Raw genomic sequence first — 22306 nt, 5'->3', positions numbered from 1 at the left:
AAATCCCTATAATTATTTTCGCTAACTTATGGAATTTCACCAAATGCATGCAGTTTTGTTGTTCAGTGACAAACTCAAAGGGACTCTTGTTCTGACTTTTTAGCTTTTTCTCTACATATGTCCATTCTCTCCCACATATTATGCCCCAAAACCCATTGATCTCAGTCTCCTAATCTCCAGTTTCCATATTCTCTACCAGGGAGACCACCATCTTGTGCTTGGGTTCCCCTCCTTTGGCTATGGTTCAGAAGTGCCTTCAGGCAGAAAGCTGGGGAGACTGGACTCACCTCACATGTTTCCCTTCTCTAAGGGATCACAATCCTGCACTGCCTTTTGATCCATGTCTGCCAACAGTTGCTTCATATATTTTGTCTAATTTTCTAATCATTTATATTATGAGAGAAAGTTCTGTTTCAGCGCTTCCATCATAGCTGAAGATGGAATTTTCTCTTTAGGTGATTTTTTAAAAGCCTAGCAATCCTTTTTCTATATGCTAGTTATATCCTTAACAGTAATTTACTATACATAACACTCATATATTCAAACAATAAGTGGCTCTTGAAGATGTAATAAGGAAATGGAAGCCAAAGACTCATATTTATATGCTAGGTAGTAATGAAGTTTAGAAGCTTATAAGCAAGGAGGTCACTGAAGAACCAAATAATTATATTTGATTAATTTCTAAAGAAAAGGGTAACTTTTATATGATGGTGAAATAAAAGAAACAGGTATGTATTGTGGGAAAGAGGCCCACTAATGAAAATGTGAGGCTGCTAAAGAAGAAAGTGAGAATTACGAAGAATGAGGCAACCAGGCCTCTAGCCAAGGTGCTGAACGTGAGTGCTATTCAACTCAACACAAAAGGATACTTGGCCCAGTATGGATGAGAAGGAGGTATAATGAATGGAAAATGACCAGGCAATTACCAAAACCAAAACCTCCCACCAGAGGACCACTGAACTGCTTAATCTGTGTTAGTAACATTTCCAGCACTTGTATGGAGAAGAAAGAAGGAAATAAGTGCTCAAGGTCAAAGAAATATATTCACATCAATCCTTTTCTGTCAGCTCTGGAATATACAAAAAAAGCACCTCACAGAGTCACACAGGGGAGAAGTTCTCTCTTTTCACCACAGTGAGATTTTCCGACAGGCCAAGAGCATCATGATGCCAAGGCTATTTTGCAAAAGTTGTTTGGGAAAGCATTATCAAAGTGAGAATGCAGAGCTGTCTGTTTTGCAAAAAGCAAGACACCTAGTGTTACTAACTAAAAATACCATCTCTATAGGCTACCATTTAATTCAACTAGCTCTAATAACATGCCATGGGGAAATGTGGGACTAGACACTGGGAAGATAAAGACAATTCAGATTCTTCTATCCCTTAAGTAGCTCACAATTCAGAAGAATTAAACAGACAAAAGCATTCAAAATTTTTACCAGCAATTATCTGGAATTTATCTCAGTGAGACGAGATAAAACCACATTATAGTTTGTAAAATTCAGGGGAAAATGTTGTATTAGGAGGATTAAAGCAAAATAAAAGTGTCCCATAAAGCTTACCAACAATATAATATGATATACTTTTAACCATTATAAATTAGTAAAAATTAGTAAAAAAATGAAAAGTTGGGCTCGGCAAAGTCTACATGGCTCAGTAAGGTTCATATTTTCTTTTCTTCAATATTCCAAAGCCCTAAAGAGAATGACTTAATTTTCATATATATGTTTCTGCTCTCTGATGCAGTTTAGAATTTTCTAATTAGTAGCTACGAGAGCCTCAAAGTGGATTCTCAGATTCATTACTTTGACAGGAGATAAGATCACCACACTGATAAAGGGAAGACTAAGTCAATATGACTAACCGTTTCTTTCCTGCCAACTCATACCTGCCCAGGAGGCTGAATTATACCCAATTCACCGCAGATATAAAGTCAGTGAACTTAAAGGTTTTTCTTCTTTCTTTATTATGGAGAAAAATATAGGATAACAAATGGGGCTTAATATAATTTATAATAACTGATGAAAAATGAAAAATAGTAGTTGAACATGAATGCCAAAATGTGAAAAAAATATTCCTTGGAATGTTCAAATAGTTCTAACTTCTTTTCCTAAAATTATCAAATCTATAATTAGATCTAATAACCCTAAACTTTTTTTAAAAGTTAAAGGAGCTTAAGGCTCCTGGGTGATTAGTGTCTCCAGAAACCTACCTCTCATACATTTTTCTTCGCACTCTTCCAGACTTCCAAATCGATTCTGATTTCCTTCACATCCCCCATACATAAATTCTTCACACTGTTGAGTGTGAATGTTGAAAAAAAATTGTGTAATCATTGCTCTGCATGGGCCATTATCCGCTTTCAAAGCACAAAATGAATGTAAAAGTTTCAGTGGTGGCAACTCAACATCTACAAGGTAAAAATAAAAGATATAGAACCTTTCATCCACACAGTAATAGTTTATTTCCTTTTCAGTATGTCCTAATTTTTCTTAAAAAGCACAAGAGAAATAACACAGGCTGAAGAAACCATGACAAGTTATTAAAAATTATCAAAAAGTTAAAGTTTATAAACACACCAAATGAAACAGATTTTATCGACAATTAAACTTTAGGAGTAGAATAATTTTCTAGACTCATGTTAGGGATTTGGTTTAAACATACACCAGTTGACCAGTATGGAAATGCATAGTCGTTGTAAGGTAACCAATGTGTTGACGTTACGAGTAGGTAAAGACATCTTTTTAAATTCAGGTTTTGGGGCGCCTAGGTGGCTCAGTCGCTGAGCGTCTGCCTTTGACTCAGGTCACGGTCCCGGGGTGCTGGGATCGAGCCCCGCATCGGGCTTCCTGCTCCGCGGGAAGCCTGCTTCTCCCTCTCCCATCCCCCTGCTTGTGTTCCCTCTCTCGCTGTGTCTCTCTGTCAAATAAATAAATAAAAATCTTAATAAAATAAATTCAGCAGTTTTTAAGGGCAGACATTAATGGACAGCTCTTTGATTTGCTCTCCCTAATACACAGTTATGTCATTTTTACACATAAACAACTTTTTAAAAGCAGCAGTACACACATATGTATGTTTTTGTGTGTGTGTATATGTATATATATATATATATATATATATATACACACATCACACTATATTAAGCCATTCCCAAATTATGGAAATGTTGGTGTTTGGTATTACATATATATCATGGTCCATTCTTTTACTTACCATGGTTTGTTTTTAACAATGTTGAGAAAACTTAATGCTGTCTGTATTTTAAAATAGAATGAGGCAATTCTTTTGATCTTGAGTGAGAATTTTTTTCCCTCAATATCCAATCACTTATTTTAGTCACAGAGGAATTTCATATCTTGGGAAGGGACTTGTATATACAGAAAACTCAAAAATTTTAAATTTTATGAAGTCTAATATTAATAGAGGCTTAATTTTAAGTAAGTTGCATTTGTTTATAGAATCTATCAGTAAGATAGACACTGAAAATTGTGGTTGGTACTATCAAAATAACAAAGAACAAATAATGTCATTAATACTCCTTGAGTATTGTCTATAATATCTTTTCCAAGACTTTCAGTATTCACTATGATCACTTCTGAGGGACCTAAGCCAATTTGCCCTTTAGAGGGCAGCAATATGCTGCTAAATTAAAAATGATTAAGTCTAGGTATCTTCCAAGAAAGGGTTTTAATGCACTATAAAATAATTTACTTTGAAAAAAGATGGATGGATGTCATCATTTAAAAATATATAAAACCTTTTAAAAGCATTAAGTAAAAGAACAAGCGTGAATATATAACCATCAAGAAGGAAATCAATTTTGTTTTTGGTTTTTTTTTTTTAAAGATTTTATTTATTTATTTGAGAGAGAGAATGAAGGATAGCACAAGAGGGAAGAGGGTCAGAGGGAGAAGCAGGCTCCCCGCTGAGCAGGGAGCCCGATGCGGGACTCGATCCCGGGACTCCAGGATCATGACCTGAGCCGAAGGCAGTCGCTTAACCAACTGAGCCACCCAGGCACCCCGAGAAGGAAATCAATTTTGAATGTCCCATGGTTTCAAAACTTCTGTGAATTTTTTGAAAGAAAAGATATACATATCATAAAAGTTGGATTAGATAATTTTATCAAATCTCTTCTACCCTCCAGCTTTTGTTACCTTAATGATCTATATCGAATTAATGTCAAGTAGTAGCCACATTTCAGTAGTGTTAAAACTCTTTATGATAAAATAATTGGAATGTTATTTTTTATTTTCTCTATGGGTCTAAAAAGATAAGTAAGTCCTGAAATCTTAGAAGGGTAAAAATATAGCTTTCTATACATAAATTATTATTATGCTGTTTCATTCATTTGACAGTAATTATTTATGAACGTATGAATTTTATCTCAACCACTCTTCCACTTTTAAACTTAAAATCAAAGTTTAATTTATAAAATGCCATATCACCATTTTGATTTCTTTGATAACTGAATTGACAATTTTTTTCAATTGAAATAAGTTGAGCTTACAGAAATGATATAACAGTAAAATTTCAGACCCAAATTTGATAAGATAGAATAACATAAAACAGAGATTTGTTTATTATGACAAACATGCCTTCATCTACAAAAGACATGGATATTTTTAGCACCAAACACAATTTTCATGAATTGGCTAATTAGCAAGTTAGCTAATTATTACTGGTCAAACCTTTAATGTTGAATTTTATGCACCTGTGCACTTGCTGTTTTCAGCTTCCTGTGGGGTTATGTACAATCAAAAAAATATAATTTGGATGTTTATCTATGTGATTTTTTAAAATAATTTTTACACCAATTATATAGTGTCCCTAAAGCCAATCAATCTCTATAATATATATGTAAATAATTTACCAAAATGAGTAAATAATTATTCATTGACATATATAAAATTTTCTCATTTCTTTGCTTTTTAATTATGTACCTAATATTTTATGCTGATGAACTTATTTGAATATGATTGGCTTTAAAATGTCTCTCAAGGCATATCAAAAGTTTCTGGCACCTAATAATATGGATACTTCAGAATTATAATTTTCCTTAAATGTTCTTGGACTTCCCTGAAATTCTTAATTTTCTTAAATTATATACACAAGTACTTTTCTCTATGTAAATTCATTATATATATTATATATATTATAGCACTTACATATACATTACATATAAAATAGCATTTTAGAGAGTTGGTAAAAATATCTTCCATAGATAAATAGGTGCATATAAACAAAAAAGTGATTTATGAAAAAACATGTGTTTTCCATTCATCACTGAAATTACAATTGTCAGTTTGAAATAAAAAATAACTAAAAACCTTTTCTGAGTAGTAGTACACTTGTGAATAATGATAAATGCTGCTTATATTCTCTTTTTTAAAGATTTAGAATACTCTCACTGACACTCTGACTTGTTAAGAGTTGTGAGAAGCTAGAAGACTTTGCACTTAAGACCCTAAGCAGTGCATTTTACTGAGAACAGACCCACGACAAGCATCATTGCATTAGCACGATATGTTTGTACACTCTAGACACATTTTTATGCGACCGAAAAAAATTTGACCTGTCAGTTCTATAAGTATCTGATCTTAGAATCAGATCTCAGAATCTCAGAAGTCACATACATAATTTTGAGATATGAGCTAGGAATAATAATATTCTGATATTCTGAATCTTATGGCTATATACCATTACTTCAGAAATTCCTATAGCACTCAGATAATATGATGGTCCCTGATTCCCATATTAATGTGACTTCAGATCTTTATAGACACAGTACCTCAGAGAGGAGCCTGTAGTCTAATTCTCTACCTGTAGAGCCCAGGGGGCTTTACCTAATACCTGAGTTGCTATAGATATTTAGGAGAACTAGTTCTTATAAATGGTAATTTACATAAAGTTCTTTTTCATTGATGATGCCTCTGATTTCGACTTTTGATATATTTGATAGTCCTTTTCATCATGCCAAACTTTTACATTTTCTCCATTAAGCATATACCACACCGAGTTCAACTTGCTATTTAAGAATTGTGCCACAAGGTGGTGGCCATCAGCCACAGAAATGAAACCTGGTTCCCCATATTTGTCCTTGTAGTAGTTAATACTAGCTAATATTGTTTACTAATTACTGTGCTCCAGACTTTTTGTAATTATATTATTTAGTAATCACAACAATCTTCTGAATGAGGTATTTTCTCCATTTACAAATTATAAAACAGCACTGTAGAAATTAATTGCTCTGTTCAAACCTGAAGTTTTGTACGCCACATAGTTTTATACCAGATATCTCACACAATCTTAATAATTGAGTGATATTGTCACAGTCTGTATGACTGAGATTCCTAGATTGGCATTTAGGTAAAGCACATAGATTTAATTCTAAAATTTACACTCAATACATTTTTTTCTCAAATTCACCTTATAAAAACTAAAAATGTTTCAGCTATGAAAGTAGGTGATTTTATAGCAGCTTCCCAAGTGAAACACTAAGAACTAATTTTAAACTATATTTTATTAATTTATTATCAAATTATTCATCTTTACCGTTCACATTTTAGTGTCTTTCTTAGCTGAATCACATATTAGAATATTCTTTCATGCAGTCAGCTTATGACCCACCCTTGGCAGAGCGTCCCTGAAGTGGAGGAGTGATGAGATGTGGTCTCTCAGATGTAGTACCGTACCACTCCACCCAAAAGGGATGGGAGTCTGTCTTGGTTTTCATTTTTTACCTTGGATAAATCTTTTTGAATGTTAACAATTGTGTGTTGATCACGGGTCAGGCACTGTGGGGTCACGGCAGATATGATAGTAAATTAGGTGGCAGTAGCCCTGTCCTTTCCCTTTCATGTAGCATGCAGACACTGAAGACTTATAAACATTCAAGTTCAAGGTGCTGTGTTTGTGCATAATAAGATAGCTAAGCTAGTCTGGAGAGTCAGGGATAGCTTTCCTGAGACTTGAAACGGAGACTGAAGGATCTACCTAACCCCATGTAACTAGAAAACATATACAGGACAATGTAATAGGGAATTTAATCTGATGCATCCAGATGAACAGAATTATGGTTTTTATTGTATCATTTTTGTAATTGCTTTCTTGCATTTTATGTCTCACAATCTGAGCATTACAATCTCACTCTCCCGTCCCCCTGTCCTGGGACACTGGATAGTAGGCTCATGATAATATATGGGGACATGTCATGTCCCCGACTGTTAGAGTCCTCATTCTCCTGGAACTTGTTTGGGAACCAAGAACTTTAAACTTACTATTTAAGAGCTACATGCTGTTTGATTCTCTCATGAAAAGATTTGATTTCTCTGGCAGGGAAGAACATAGCCATACACTCTTTGCCTTCTCCGTGCTGGAAAATGTGCCAGGTGCTTTTATGCAGTTTATATAACAACCATATGAACGTAGTTATTTGCATCACTTACATATCGATTAAGAAACTGGGAATCAGAGGGTTTACATAACTCATCTAATTTTGCAAAGCTACTGTGTGGCAAACCCCACACGCAAACTTAGATCTGCCTGATTCTAAATCTTACGAAAGACACATGCCTTTCTCTAAATGCTCCCTGCTAATCTTCTCTATCATTCTAAAGGGATTTTTAAAAAGAGCTTATCACTACTGTTTTTTATTATCAAAAATTTTATTATATTTCATTCTCCCTGCTGGTTAGACTGATTAAGAAAAAGCCTACTATTGCCTTGTGAGAAAAATGATAAAATCGTGTATGTTTTTCTCTAAGATGATAGTACACCATTCGATGAAATGGTATACTTCTATAAAAAGATGGCATGACCTTGGCACAGTGTGATAAATGGTATCTTCAAAACTGAATTGATTCTGATGTGGGATCATGCTATTTTAAGATTGAAAACAAAACAAAACCAAAAAACCCCAAAACTGGCTAAGACTGTGCAGCCAGTCAGTTAGGTGATCTTCAAGTCTAGCTTTCAGATAAAAATGTTTTCTTAGCTGGCTTTGTTTGTTCTGAATTTATCGAGAGATTTTAAACTCCAGCTTAATTATTAATGGGTTAACTCTGGTTTCTTGGCTGACTGTATCAGCAGCAACAATGTCAGGAAACTTCTAATTACCTGACATGCATTTTCTCAGCCTAAATGAGGGACATCAGATTAGGTGAATATTGGGGATCCTTTCTCCTCCCACTTTCCAAGATGGGTTGCCTGTTTTTTCTCTGTGGGGACTTTACTCTCTACATTTCTTCTCTTCTCAGCTTCCAGAATATTAGAAACCATCTCTTTTGATAAATGAGACAAATGAAGAATTAGAGCTTATTTCATAATGCCCAAATTCTCATTCGCACGTTATAGTATTTACTTTATTAGTGTTTCATCTTTAGGAAGTTTTTATAACAATAGTTTTTCCAGCGACAATTTAATAGTCTCACCTGTGAAACTGTGAGATTCTTCAGAACTTGGTCTGAGTCATCACTACTTCCCTAGTACCTACCAATTTCAAGCACGTAAGATATATTTATTCAATCTTTATCGAAGGGAAGTACATTGAACAAAATCCCTTTCAAGGGTGCTTAGATATATGAAATAAGAATGTATTTATGGAAGTCTTTGGTACACTATCAACATACATGCCAATAGAAGCTATCACTTTGTTCATACTGTCTCACTATTACCAATGACTTGAGATTTCTATCAATAATTTACTAATTTTCCACAAAATATTACTTTTAAGAAAGAAATACATAGTGACAATCACTGTACAATCTTCTCCTTGTTCTGTTGCTGATTGTTAATATTTTATTTTGAGATATGGAGCTTTATGAGATTAGAACTAACCTGTATTAAGCCAGATCTCCTAATGTCCTGTTTTACAAGATTCTCACACTGGACTCATACGGGAAGTTCTTGAGAATAAGGCAAAAAAGGAGAGAATACTATAGTTTCCTTTCCCTTCTCATACTTTTCCCAGCCAAAGGATGGCATCAATGTTCATGGCTGTTTCTACAACACTTTGTTCCTTGCAATTGTCCAGAGATACCTCATTGTTTAACCTTATAGCCTGGAAAAAAAAGAAGTCTTCCTTTCTAAAGTGACTTTTTTTTGGTCTAAATTTTTTTGGGGGGGGGACAAATTACATGTAAGACATGTAAGTCGCTTCTGTAAAAGCTAATTTTCCCATGCAATGGAGAAAAATACATTACATTTTGGGATTAAAATTGAGATCTTTAGCCAAAAAATATGAATGCTTCTAATATTTTACCTGTAATATCTGTATATTCTTCCACTTCAAGGACAGCACTAAGAAGGGCAGAGGCACAATTAAGCAGAAGATACACAGACACCCAAAAAATCTGTTCTTTCTTCATTGTATAAACCATCTCTGAAATACAAACCCAGATACATTTAATCAAGAGTTAATGTCAAATTATCTATAGACTAGCAGGAATCTTATGCACACCTCCAAATGTAAATTTCTATGACAATCTGTACTGTCTGCAAATTCCACGAGTCCTATTTAAAACATGTGCATGTAGCATTTAATATTGTAGACACACATATGTTCAGTGCATATGTCTAATAATATTCAAGTATGCAGCTCATGTTTCAACCTTGAAAATACAAATTAAAATGGCAACAATTGATCATCATGCCTAAGTATGTATTAAGATCCATTTTCATATACAATTCTATTTGCCACATCTTTCCCACAGCTATTCTTCTTTCTCAGTCAGAATTATATTTTAATATTCCTGGCATTTTTCTATTATTTCATTAATGCAACTTTCAGTTCCTGATTTCTCTTTCCCATGGCTTGAGTCCTTCTCTTCAAAAAGAAAGACATTTTCCAAATTTTTGTCTTTGTTTCCTGTAAAATATGTTTGTTTGTATAACCAATTTCTTAACCAGATTTTCTATGAGATAGCAGACAGAACTGCTGAAAAAAGAAGTCTTTAGCATTCTAGCAAGTCCTTTACCCCAGTCTTCCACCCTCAATTTAGGCAGGTATCTGATTCAAAAGAGTTTCACAGAAAAGTGACTTTAAGTGATAAACCGACATATTTACACTCTAAAGGAAACAGATTTCAGCAGGAGAGTGAGACTTCCTCTTTCAAAATGATTTAGAGATCCACAGTAAAAAATAATGGAAAAACCACATTGAAATTTTTTTAAGGCTCTTTCTACTTTGGATTCAAGGGTGGGTGTTCATATAGCATAGGAAGAGAAAAAGAAGGAACATATGCACATGTTCAGCCACTGATGTTATAAGTCAGGAAGGAAAGAGAAATCTTATCAATAAGGATTCACAAATGCAAGAAGAGATATTCCATCTAAAATAATTTAGAGAATTCTCTGTTTACTCCTATAATGAATCATAGCTGCCATATACACCATTAAGGTATATGTAGTTTTATAATAAATAATAAAGTAATGCCATTTTGCTTTAAGCTTCATTAAAATCACTAGTGAAATGTACAACCTATTTTTTCACAACACTTTGTAAATGTTAACATGTATTTGATTTTTCTGTCAGTAGCCATGTTATATGCCTCTGTGTCATATCATAAACTATTTGAATCTACAAGTATATATGTATATATATGAATGCATATATATGTATATATATATGTATATAGTTTTGAAGAGTCGATCAGCTAAACTTCTAGTCTTTATCTTATTTTTGAAAATGTAGTTTTTGGGGTGCCTGGGTGGCTCAGTCGGTTAAGTGTCTGCCTTTGGCTTGGGCCCTGATGTCCTGGGATCGAGCTGAGCGTCGGGCTCCCTGCTCAGCGGGGAGTCTGCTTCTTCCTCTCCCTCTGTCCCTCTCTCTGCTCCTGCTCTCTCTCTCTTTCAAATAAATAAATGAAATCTTTAAAAAAAGAAAATGTATTTTTCGGGGCGCCTGGGTGGCTCAGTCATTAAGTGTCTGCCTTCGGCTCAGGTCATGATCCCAGGGTCCTGGGATAGAGCCCCGCATCAGGTACCCTGCTCCACGGGAAGCCTGCTTCCTCTCCCATTCCCCCTGCTTGTGTTCCCTCTCTCACTGTGTCTCTGTCTGTCAAATAAATAAATAAAATCTTAAAAAAAAAGAAAATGTATTTTTCAAGGACTCTTCTATTTCCATTAGTTTCTTTGAGATATATGGCCCTGTTATATTTTGAGGGCAAAATATAGCTTATTTTTCTATCCCATCATTTAGGAAACAGACTGAAGTTGGGTGCCTAAAGACCTTGATAAGAATTTGGGCTGTAAACCCACCAAGTTACTTTCTTTAAAACAATTGGCCTATAGTGTTGCCTAATTTTAGTAGTTTAGACTTTCCTTGGTTGCAAGGATCAGAAGCCAGCTCAGACAGTTTGCTTATTCATTCTAGAGAAGGTGGAACAAGCTAGGATTAGAAAGGGAGGTTTGTGGTTGGATCTGAGCGTCGGGGAGCTGAATGCCGTTAGAAGTCTCTCGTAGCTATTGCACTCCTCAACAAGCGTTAATCTCCTTCAGTGCAGCCCAGCTTTCCCTATGTAGGAGGATGCGTAGCACTGATATTTCCAGGGTTTTAAATCTTAAAAGATCCTTCCATCAAAACAGTATGACTGCTTCTCTTTATGGACTAGTGTCAAATAGCTTGAGAATAGCACTGATGGTTTCAATTTGTAGGAAATGCCCCCTTCACTTTTGGACCAATACATTTGAGGTGAAAATCTGTTAGGAGACTAGCATAGATCTGGAGGAGCTGAAATGGACTTTCTTAAGGTTGGGGAATGGGATAATGTGGTAACATTGCAAATTTCTACGTAAGTATATGGTCTTAGGATGGAGTGGACAAGTGTGGCTCCCCGGAGGAGTGGATTATTGCTTCCGGAAAAAGGAAGGGTGTCGGGCAGATAAAATGAAGAGTATGCACTGTAGCAAGCCAGAGCTAATTAATGGCTGATCCAGAGCTTGAATTTAAGTTAGAATAACCTCCCAGAGTGAAAGATTGATTTTGGCACATCACTGAGAAAACAGTACAACTTCTTATGATACTGATAAAACTGTAATCTGCAAAGATCAATTAGAGTGAACTGACTTAATTACAGATCATTGTAATTAGTTTCCTTTTTAAAATTTCCAAATGCATCACTGAGTTACACTGCAAAATGGCAAACAAGACAACAAACCCAAACTGAAGCTACGCATTGGTTAACTCACTCTGCTTTTCTGCACTCTATTTCTTGAATAGCTGACTGCATTAAAAATATCTACTACCCTACCTGGTATCATATAGAAAAATTGATTCAAAGAAATTCAAAGATCTGAATGTGAAAGATAAAACATTAAATCTTGTAAAAGAAACATTAGGAGAATATGTTCATGATGAGGTTGGCAAAGTTTCTGAATCAGGATACAGACAGCACCAATTATAAAGTAAAATACTGTTAATTTGATTTCATTAAAATCAACTCCTGCTCATCAAGATAAGCACCATTAAGACACTGAAAAGGCAAGTTGTGAGAAAGTGTTTGAAACTCATGTATCTGAAGATTACACATTGAAAATGTATGAGGAATTACAAATAAATATCCAACTAAAATGGGTTAAAGATTGACCGGGCACTTCTCGGAAGATTATAGGCAAATGGCAAATAAGCATATTTAAGAGATAGTCAACATAATTAGTCATCATAAAAATTAAAATTAACACCATTGTGAGATAGTATAACAAAATTTAATAAAAACTGACAATATAAAATGTTGATGACTTGAACCTTCACCATTGTTGGGATTATGCTATCTGAATTATTTGTGTTCCCCAAATTCTTATATAGAATCCTAACTCCCAAAAGTGATGGTATTAGGAGGTAGGGTCTTTCAGAGATGATTAGGTCTTAGAGTATAAGATTCATGTTCTTATAAAAGAGACCCCACAAAGATCCCTCATCCGTTCCACCGTGTGAGGACTCAGCGAGAAAGTGCGAGCTATGAACAAGGAAGAGGGCCCTCACTCTTGCTAATCCCTTTTAATTTCCAATTCAATATCATAATTTATTTAAGCAAGAATATATTATATAAATGTGCCAGTGACTAGTTGTGTGTAATAATATGTTAGACAGTAAGAGAGATTAAGAAATCTAGAGGAAGCCTTGACCCTTAAGAATTTATATGTAACCAACTGAGTTAAATAAAAATGCAATGTTAAATACCTAGATAAATTGTCAGGGTATATTTGCATATGCCAGGCACATAGTAGTGGAAAATAAACATATGTTAAGTTATTTAACTTGGATAAAAATAGAATTTATATTTTGGGACAACAAACTAAAAATCCTAAACTTAGCTCTGCCAGCAACCTGTTAAGTAACTTTTGGAAATTTATATTTTTATTTTTTTAAAGATTTTATTTATTTATTTGACAGAGAGTGAGAGAGCACAAGCAGGGGGGCAGCAGAGGGGAAGGAGAAGCAGGCTCCCACGGAGCCTGATGCGATGCGGGGCTTGATCCCAGGACCCTGAGATCATGACCTGAGCCAAACACACTTAACCAACTGAGCCACCCAGGCGCCCCTATATTTTTAGACCAATTTATAAAACACATGACTTTGACTACATTGTTGTTAAGTTCCATTCCAGTTCTAAAAATTTATGAATTTTAATTAACACATTTTATGTACTCCACAGAATAATTTACAGTTATGTTGTTTAACTTACATTTTCCATTCACTCTAATGCTAAGCTGCAGTGTTAATTTTATCCTTAGGTCAAGATGTGTTCTCAGAATATAAGTTCAGCAAGATGTTATTAGCTGCTACATTAAAAAAAAAAAGTGTCCATAGGCTAATATATATTTATGTCTGAATTAAAAACCTTATATGAGTTTCTCAACTGTAGGATGTTTATAGGAGCCTTATTATGGTAATGTGCAATTGTATCTTCTATGGGAGAAGAGAGTAAATGCATTTCCAAACTTATATGACAAGGGGCTATTTTCCCATAAAATATTTTTGGAAAATACCTTGACAAATAATGTTACATTTAAGGAAAAGTCAGTAGATATTCTGAACTAGAGAAATATTAAAAAGCACGATGTGATCTGTGCTTTAATAAAATCCAGCATGTATGGCAAGATGTAGAGAGGGCAAAATTTAAGTGGAATTGGCAGCTACAGTGTGGCAGAGGATCAGATTGAAATTATGAGCAGGGAACTATCAGTGGAACTACAGAGAAAAGGGCAGGTTTGATAGACTTTTTGAGTTAAGTATTGATAAAATTGAGTAACTGAGTAAATACAGGATATAAAGAACAGAGAATTCAAGTATATCCTGAGTGAATTATTGTGTTAGTCATACAAATAGGTAAATTAATATAAGTATTGATTGGTGTGCATATTAGGGAGGAATTCAGTCTGGACAGATTGTATTTGAGGTTATGTTTTCTAAGTGGACCTGTATAAAGAGTTAAAGATGTAAGACAAGAGCTGGGAAATGTTTTGCTATATCATTATCATCATTGTGAGGCAGGGTCATTTCACCAAGGGAAAGGATGCCAATAAATTATTTCCAGCTCCCCCTTCAACTTTATTTCCTATCGTCTTTCCTGTAATCATTTGGCTTTATGGACACTGCCTACTAATCCCTTGGCTTCAATGAAACTGCTAATTCTTGAACAAACCATACTCATTCTAGGTGTGGTACTTTGAAACTACTATTTCTTGTCATGGGAATACTCTTCTACAAGATAATGGAATAGCAGACTCCTTCTTTTAGTTAGGACCCTGTCCAGAAAGCCTCTCCTCCAAAAGATTTTCTTGGAGCACCATATTTAAAAAGTAACCACCACCTGTTCCTCATCATGTTCTATACCAATAACCTGGCTTTTCTTTTTTAAGGTTCTTTGCCTTTTCATTACTGAATTGTAGAAGTTCTTTATCTATTATGGGTATAAATTCCTTGCCAAATATATACATAATAAATACTTTATCTTGGTTTATGGTTTATCTCTTCTTTTTCATATAAGTGTCTTGATGAGCACAAGTTTTTATTTCTAGTAAATTTGATTCTTAAAAGTAATTCAATAGTTCAGTAGCTATTAGTATATCTACAAGTTGTACAAACATTGCCCCAGTCACTTTTAGAATATTTTCATTATCCTATAAGGAAACTCCCCACCCTTTAGCCATCACCTCCTTGCTTCCCAATCTCCCCATTCCACATCCCTAGGTAACCATTAATCTAATTTCTGTCTCTATATATCACCTAATTCTCGACAGTTTATATAAATGAAATAATCCACTAAATGGCCTTTTGTGTCTAGTTTCTTTCATTACCATAGTGTTTTCAAGGTTCATCCATGCTACAGCATATATCAGTACGTCATTTCTTTTTATTGCTGAAAATATCCTATTGTATAGAGATGCCATAATTTATCCATTTATTAGTTAATGAGCATTTGTGTTTTTCCCACTTTTTGGGTATTATGAATAATGTTATGAACATTTGTATACAAGTTTTTGTGCAGACATATGTTTTCATTTCTCTTGGGTATATAACTAAGAGCGAAATTATTGTATCATATAATAATTCTGCTTAATCTTTTAAGAAACTGCCAGATTGTTTTTCAAAGCAGCTGTACCATTTCACATTCCTACTAGTAATGTTTTGCTTTGTTTTCTGAATAGCACTTAGCACCATTTACATATTTATTTTTGTACATGTTCACTCTCTCCATCACTAAAGCATTTTCCATTCTTAGCGTAGACACTTTATATTACATTCATAGTTCTATGTTTAGTACCCGAAATAATGACTAAGTAATACTTGGTGAATAAATGAATTAAATAAGATATATTTTGTGAGCTAAAATTAGGTTACGGTATGGATCTTTGGATATATCCATGTAGTTTTATTTATTTCTGCCAGTCCCACCAAAAAATAAAGAGATTAGAAGGAAATGTGATGGAGTGCTCATCCATCCATATTTCTTTTTTTTTTTAATTTATCTATTGACAGAGAGAGAGAAATAGTGAGAGCAGGAACACAAGCAGGGGGAGTGGGAGAGGGAGAAGCAGGCTTCCCACCAAGCAGGGACCCCGATGTGGGGCTCGATCCCAGAACCCTGGGATCATGACCTGAGCCGAAGGCAGATGCTTAACCACTGAGCCACCCAGGCGCCCCCAATCTAAGTAATGTCCCATGCTGTATTCCCAAGTAATATCTTTCCTTCTTCCCTTCCTCCTTCTTTTCTCTTTCTCTTCTGTTTTTCCTTCCTTCCTTCCTTGTTCCTTCTGCCCTCCGCTGCCACCCCCTTCCTTGTATTTTACCAGAACCTATCTCATTGGGTATGAGGATTAAAAGGAATTAGATTAGATTAGATTAGATTATAAGGAATTAGAATGGTGACTAGTTCAGTAAATTGTAGCTATTACAATTTATATCTGTAATTCTTGACAACGTGTTGGGTACACTGTAAAAATGGCAGCTCAGTATGCATGGAGTTTATCCTTTCTTGAGAATATTATCTCAGACTCTTTGAAGGTCTAAAAAATAACTGAAAATATAGCACTGATTTGGGAAGAGTTTAGGGACAAACTGAGAGACATTTTTGTTCTAATTTGGTTAGGTATGGAAGCCAAGAATTGCTGAGCTACAAGTTATAAGGTGAGCAGTATAGATCTTAAGGTAAAGCGAATATTCTTCTAAGGATCACAGTCAATTGGAGCTAGAAATATGTTGGCAATTTGGCTTTGGTGACTGAAAGAGAACTCAAAGGCAATGGCAATGGATATTGACGAGGATGGGAACTTATAGCAAGATTCAAAGAGCAAAAAGCTCACAAAGAATGGAAGAGATGAATAGTAGGCTGGAATTACAGCATTAGATTTCTAGTACCTCATTTTGGGAAAGGCATAAAACAACATGTGGACAGTCACTGATCTATCATTAAAAACTCCTGTTATTTTGTCATTTTTTTAAAGATTTATTTATTTGAGAGAGAGAGAGAGCACACAAAGGGAGAGGCAGAGGGAAAAGCAGACTGCCCCCAGAGTGGGCAGCCCAATGCGGGGCTCGATCCCAGGACCCCAGGATCATGACCTGAGCCAAAGGCAGACGCTTAACCAACTGAGCCACCCAGATGCCCCTTATTTTATCATCTTTAAATTAATCTGGAAAAATTACATATCATGTTTACTTATATATCATCGGCATAATGCTTAGGAAATTAAACTTCCTAGTTCAAATTTTCTTTTTCACATATTGTTGAACTTCTTTTTTGAAGTTTTACTATTAATTCCTGAGATCAATGCATACTTTGCCATGTCTAAAAGAAAGAAATTTAATTTTGGCTGCTTTTTTGTGGTGTACCAGTGAAAGACAGGAGAGACAAAACGTGACAACCAGAAAATAGAAAAAAAATAGCTTGAAGAATAATTCCAATTTTCTGCTCAGCAGTGCCTAATGTTATCCTCCTGGTGTTTATTACTGCCATCCACTCAATTTGGCTTATCCCTGGGGGAGCTACCCTTCTGCCCACTAAAATCTTGAAGACTGTTTTTATCTTTAACCTATGTGCTTCCTTGGCTGTTTCTCATTTTGGGTGAGTTTGTTGCACACTAACACTAAGGATAATGAATGAAGAAAGATAAAAATAGGATAAAACTTATGGTGAGAAAGAGGAAAGATAAAAACCCTATAGAGATTCTAATAATTTTCTCTTTTCTCTTTATGTTTTGAAGTTCATTTTTCATAAGTAGTATTTTCAATGGAAAATTTCCAAATATTCATAATGACTAGGGTCCAGAAATGGATTTTTGTTAAAAATTATTCTTAATACGCTTCCAACTCTTGTTCCTGAATGCAGAGTTTCTGAACTTGTATCATCTCAGTGAGAAGTTTGAGAGCCAGACTTTTCTCAGGAAAAGAGTATTTTTTGATTAAATACATTGTGGGAATGCAAATGTTTGGGCAGTTTCCCAAGAGAGGTCTAAGGCTGTGTAACTGCACATTTGTCACATACCAAATTCTAACAAGTCAGTTCAGAGCCTTCTTTAACTCTTTATTAACTTCCCTCCAGGTCTCACATTCTTGGGACACTGAGTCATCATTATAAGCAATATGTTGGCATTAGGATTATTTACCTATGAAATAAGATTAAAATAAAGATAAAATGTCATGAGGTTCTAACTATATGGAATATATACCACATTTATTTTAAGAAATGATATTAGAAGTACAAAGATATATCATTATAAAACATTATTTTTTGTAATGTTTTATCATTTTTTTGAAGTGGTTTCTTATCTATTAGGTTTCTGTATCTTGACAATAATGCTGTACAGCCAATGGGACAGATACACTGGATTTATGTTAGAGATACATGATTTATTTTCCAACATCATATGCCTAGATGGCTAGTAAGTGACAGAGGCAGGACTTGATCCTGGACCTTCTCAAAGCTTCCTTAAAATAAGCAAGACTTATGGGATAGACACTAAATCCAATTCAGGAAAATATAATTCAATATATTAATTACTTATATCTGTCTGTATTTGTCTTTGAAATATTATCTTTATTGTGAATCAGAGACTATAAGTAGGCAATATCACCAAAGGAACTACAGGATAAAAATCAGTTTCTCTCATTTGCTAATCCTATAAGCACAATTCATTAACCAAAATAAGTTTTTACTGTGGTCATTATTATAATTTTTGATTTAGTGAGTTGCATAAATGTTTTCTATTCCTGGTTTAAACCCTATACTTCATTAGTGATTATATTTATTACTATATAAATATTTCTACATCATTCTATCCATATATATGGTAAGTTTGTTTTTGACCCAAGTCTTAGCTTTTGACCCAAGCACATTCTTGAAGGGCATTATGGGAAGTTGGTTTTTGACCCAAGCCTTAGCTTTTGACCCAGGCACATTCTTGAAGGACATAGGTCAAAGCCTTAAAAAACCTGGGTTAGGGGGAAATCTATCCCTTACACTTGAGAAGAGGACACAGAAGTTCACCCAGCAGTCAAAGACTGAATGAATAGAACAAGTCTACACAAAGGAACATCTAAAAAAGGTGCCTGAAAATCTATAAAGTATCATATTTTCTTTTTTCCCCAAACTTTAGAGGAAATAGAAGCCATATCTATAAACATAAAAAAAATCTTGACCAAAGACCAAATTTGAAGGAGCATGTGGATGGTGAAGTCAGTTGAGCTTCTGACTCTTGGTTTTGGCTCAGGTCATGAACTCAGGGTCCTGGGTTCAAGCCCCATGTCAGGATCTACTGCTCAGCAAGGAATCCACTTGGCCTTCTCCCTCTGTCCCTCTGCCCCTCCTCTCTCTCTCTCAAATAAATAAATACAATCTTTAAAAAGAGAGAGAGAGAAAGAGAGAGAGAGAGGTGTGTATGATATATATTATTATTGGAAGTGGAGGTGGGGAGAAGTGGCCTGATTTGTGAGGAAAATAAAAAGTAAATTCAAGATAATTTGATGATTAAAATTACATGGACGGTGAGGAAGAGAGAAGAATCAAGGACAGCTACAGTTCCTGATTTAACAAAGGGGTCAATGGATGGTTCCAGGCAATGAGTTGAGGAGCCTAAGAAAAGGAGCGTGTTGCTTTAGGAAGGTGATAAATTCCATGTGAGGCAGTTTGAGTTTGAAGTATTTGTAAGACATTCATTGGAGCCATGAAATAAGAAACCCAATATGTAGATGCGGAGCTCAGGGCAGATATCTCTGCTAGAGATAGAAATGTGAGAATCAAAGTATAAATGATAATTACTTCTGTGGAGTGGATGAAATTGATTTAACAAGTACTTGTATAGCATTTGCTATGGAGCAGGCATTCTTCTTCTAAGTGTTTTTATAAACTTTAATTTATGTAATCTGTGACTCTATGAGGTGAGTGTGAAGATTGGAAAGGAACACCTAGAACTAAAGTCCAAAGGATGAGGATGAGGAAAAAAGATCTGAGAAGATGACCAAGAAATAGCCAGGGAAGCAAGAGGAAACCTGGCAAGCTATAGTGGCATGAACGTTAAGGGAAGTGGACACTTGAAGAAATTGTTGCAAGTTGACAACATCTAAAGCACAAAAGGTTCAAAGGAAGGCAAGAGCTAAAAAAACATGCGTGGGGTTTAGTGACAATGACATTGTCAGCACCCTTGCAAAATTACAAGATTTAGTACGGTGGTGTGGGCAGCAGCAGGTAAACTATTGAAGGAACTGGAACAGAGGCTGTGAAAACAGCAAGTTAGGATATCATTTTATAAGTGCATCCTGAAAAATAAGAGAGAGCATTTTAAGGGAAACTTTTGTGGATGGTATAGTTTTATGTTTCTGCCATTAGAGAGAGGGAGACAAAAGCTAAAACAAAAATAAAATGAATAGAGAGACACCGGGGTGGCTCAGTTGGTTATGCGCCCAACTCTTGATTTCACCTCAAGTCATGATCTCAGAGTCCTAGTATTGAGTCCTACATCAGGCTCCATGCTCAGTGGGGAGTCGGCTAGGGATTCTCTCTCTCCCTCTCCCTCCCCCCACTCCCACACATTCTCTCTCTTTCTAAAATAAATAAATAAATTTTTGAAAAAAATAAAAATAAAATGAATAGAGGATCCTGGGCAACAGGTGAAGAGGGTCTAACTTTGGCATGAAGAAAAGAGTATATTCCATTAAAATAAGAGGTTTTCTTTTTTCTGAGGGGGCGGATAGAGGGATATGATACATTTTCAGGTATGTGCATGTACATGTGTGTGTTTTGTGAGAGAGTTGTTGAAGAGCAAGTAGATAGTAGATCTTCTTGCTGTGACTCAATATTCTAGATGAATAAGAGGCTGAGATTGTTCAAAATGTCAAGAAGCAGTGGACTTTTAAAAATGTGAGGGTTTGATATTTTCTCTAGATGAAATAAAAGGAGATGTTGAAAATTTCTTATTAAAAGATTTATGGGCTTCTGGAATCCAAAATTATAAATTCATAATAATTTGTGCCTTCGAAAATCAGTGCTCCTTCTCTCCAGATATAAAAATTAAGCTTTTGAAGGATTCAGAGTTGGATTTTATCAATTGGACAGACATAAAAGACAAAAAGGGCAAGACTTTGAGGAGTGTTGGCAAGAGGAAATATATAAGCGGTTTATTATTTAATCATCAAATAATTTTTCCTGCATGTGTACATGCTTTGTTCAAAAATGTAGATGATATGTTAAGCAAGCAATATCACACACTTGGAAATTTAAATATATGAAAATGGCTAAATGCAAACTCATGCTTATTTTAGCACAAAGATGTTACATTTTTAATGTAGATATGCAACATCATGACAATTATTAGATATGGCAGCACATCCATCTACCAGATATAGTATTACACAAAGTTAAATTAGTAATGATAATGAGTAGAAGATAAAGTGGGGAATAATCATGATAATGTGAATTTTAAAAGCTGAATACAAAAATATATGTCTATTTTAAGGTTAACTAAGTAAAAATTGTTCATTCAGAAAAATATGTTTTAATAAGGGAAGATACATTAGGCCAGTCAGATTATGGATCTATTTTTGAACTTTTTTTTAAAGATTTATTTATTTATTTTAGAGAAATAGAAACAGAGCATGGGCATGAGCAGGGGGAGGGTCTGTTGGAGAGGGAGAGAAGCAGACTCCCAGCGGAGCAAGGTGCCTGACTCAACGTGGGGCTTGATCTCACGACCCAGAGATCATGACCTGAGTTGAAATCAAGAGTGGAATGCTCAACTGAATGAGCCACCCACGCACCCCATATTTTTGAACTTTTCAAACTGTTGTTTCAGTTATCTTGTTTGTTTGCATACTGAACAACCATTCTTTACCACTTTTGGTTGATACTAGTGACCTGAATATGTTCATAAATCCAGTTCTCAGGGAAAGATAGCCTATGTCTGCCCCAGTAAAAAATGTATAAATAATGAACTCTTCATTAATCCACATTAATCGGTGATTCCATTTCCCTCACAGTGATTGGTTTAATTATTTCTGTATGATAAATCTCTGGCCAATAATATGAGAAAGAAAGTATGCTATTTTCCAGGGCTGGGGATGGGGTACTTTTCCAAAGATCCTTGCTCTAAATGGAGCCACATGGGAAAGGCCACATGATGTCCCTGTTCACTTGTCTTTATGTGATGCCTATGGCTGAAGCAACCGTCTTGTAATATTGAGAATTCCCTTAATAAAAACTACCTGCTAGGATTGTCTGGGTGGCTCTGTTGGTTAGGTGTCTGCCTTCGGCTCAGGTCATGATCCCAGAGTCCTGTGATTGAGCCCCACTTCAAGCTTCCTGCTCAGC

At 35.1% G+C, this 22306-nt stretch overlaps 1 protein-coding gene across 1 annotated transcript in view; it reads right to left on the bottom strand.

Moving 5' to 3' along the window:
* Positions 1-22306, bottom strand: part of TFPI (tissue factor pathway inhibitor) — a 62254-nt gene that overhangs the window by 27455 nt on the left and 12493 nt on the right. Inside the window, exons 2-3 of the mRNA XM_028124905.2 lie at positions 9265-9384; positions 2212-2409 (exon numbers count right to left, since the gene is read on the bottom strand). Coding sequence (XP_027980706.1) covers positions 2212-2409; positions 9265-9382 — 316 coding nt within the window. The 5' untranslated portion in view covers positions 9383-9384. The remainder of the gene's footprint in view (positions 1-2211; positions 2410-9264; positions 9385-22306) is intronic.

Source organism: Eumetopias jubatus, unplaced genomic scaffold (assembly GCF_037043125.1).
Source record: "Eumetopias jubatus isolate StellerSeaLion01/CBP00866 unplaced genomic scaffold, mEumJub1_p1.0 scaffold_3, whole genome shotgun sequence".
Lineage (NCBI taxonomy): Eukaryota > Metazoa > Chordata > Mammalia > Carnivora > Otariidae > Eumetopias > Eumetopias jubatus.
This window is presented reverse-complemented; position numbering and strand designations above follow the sequence as displayed.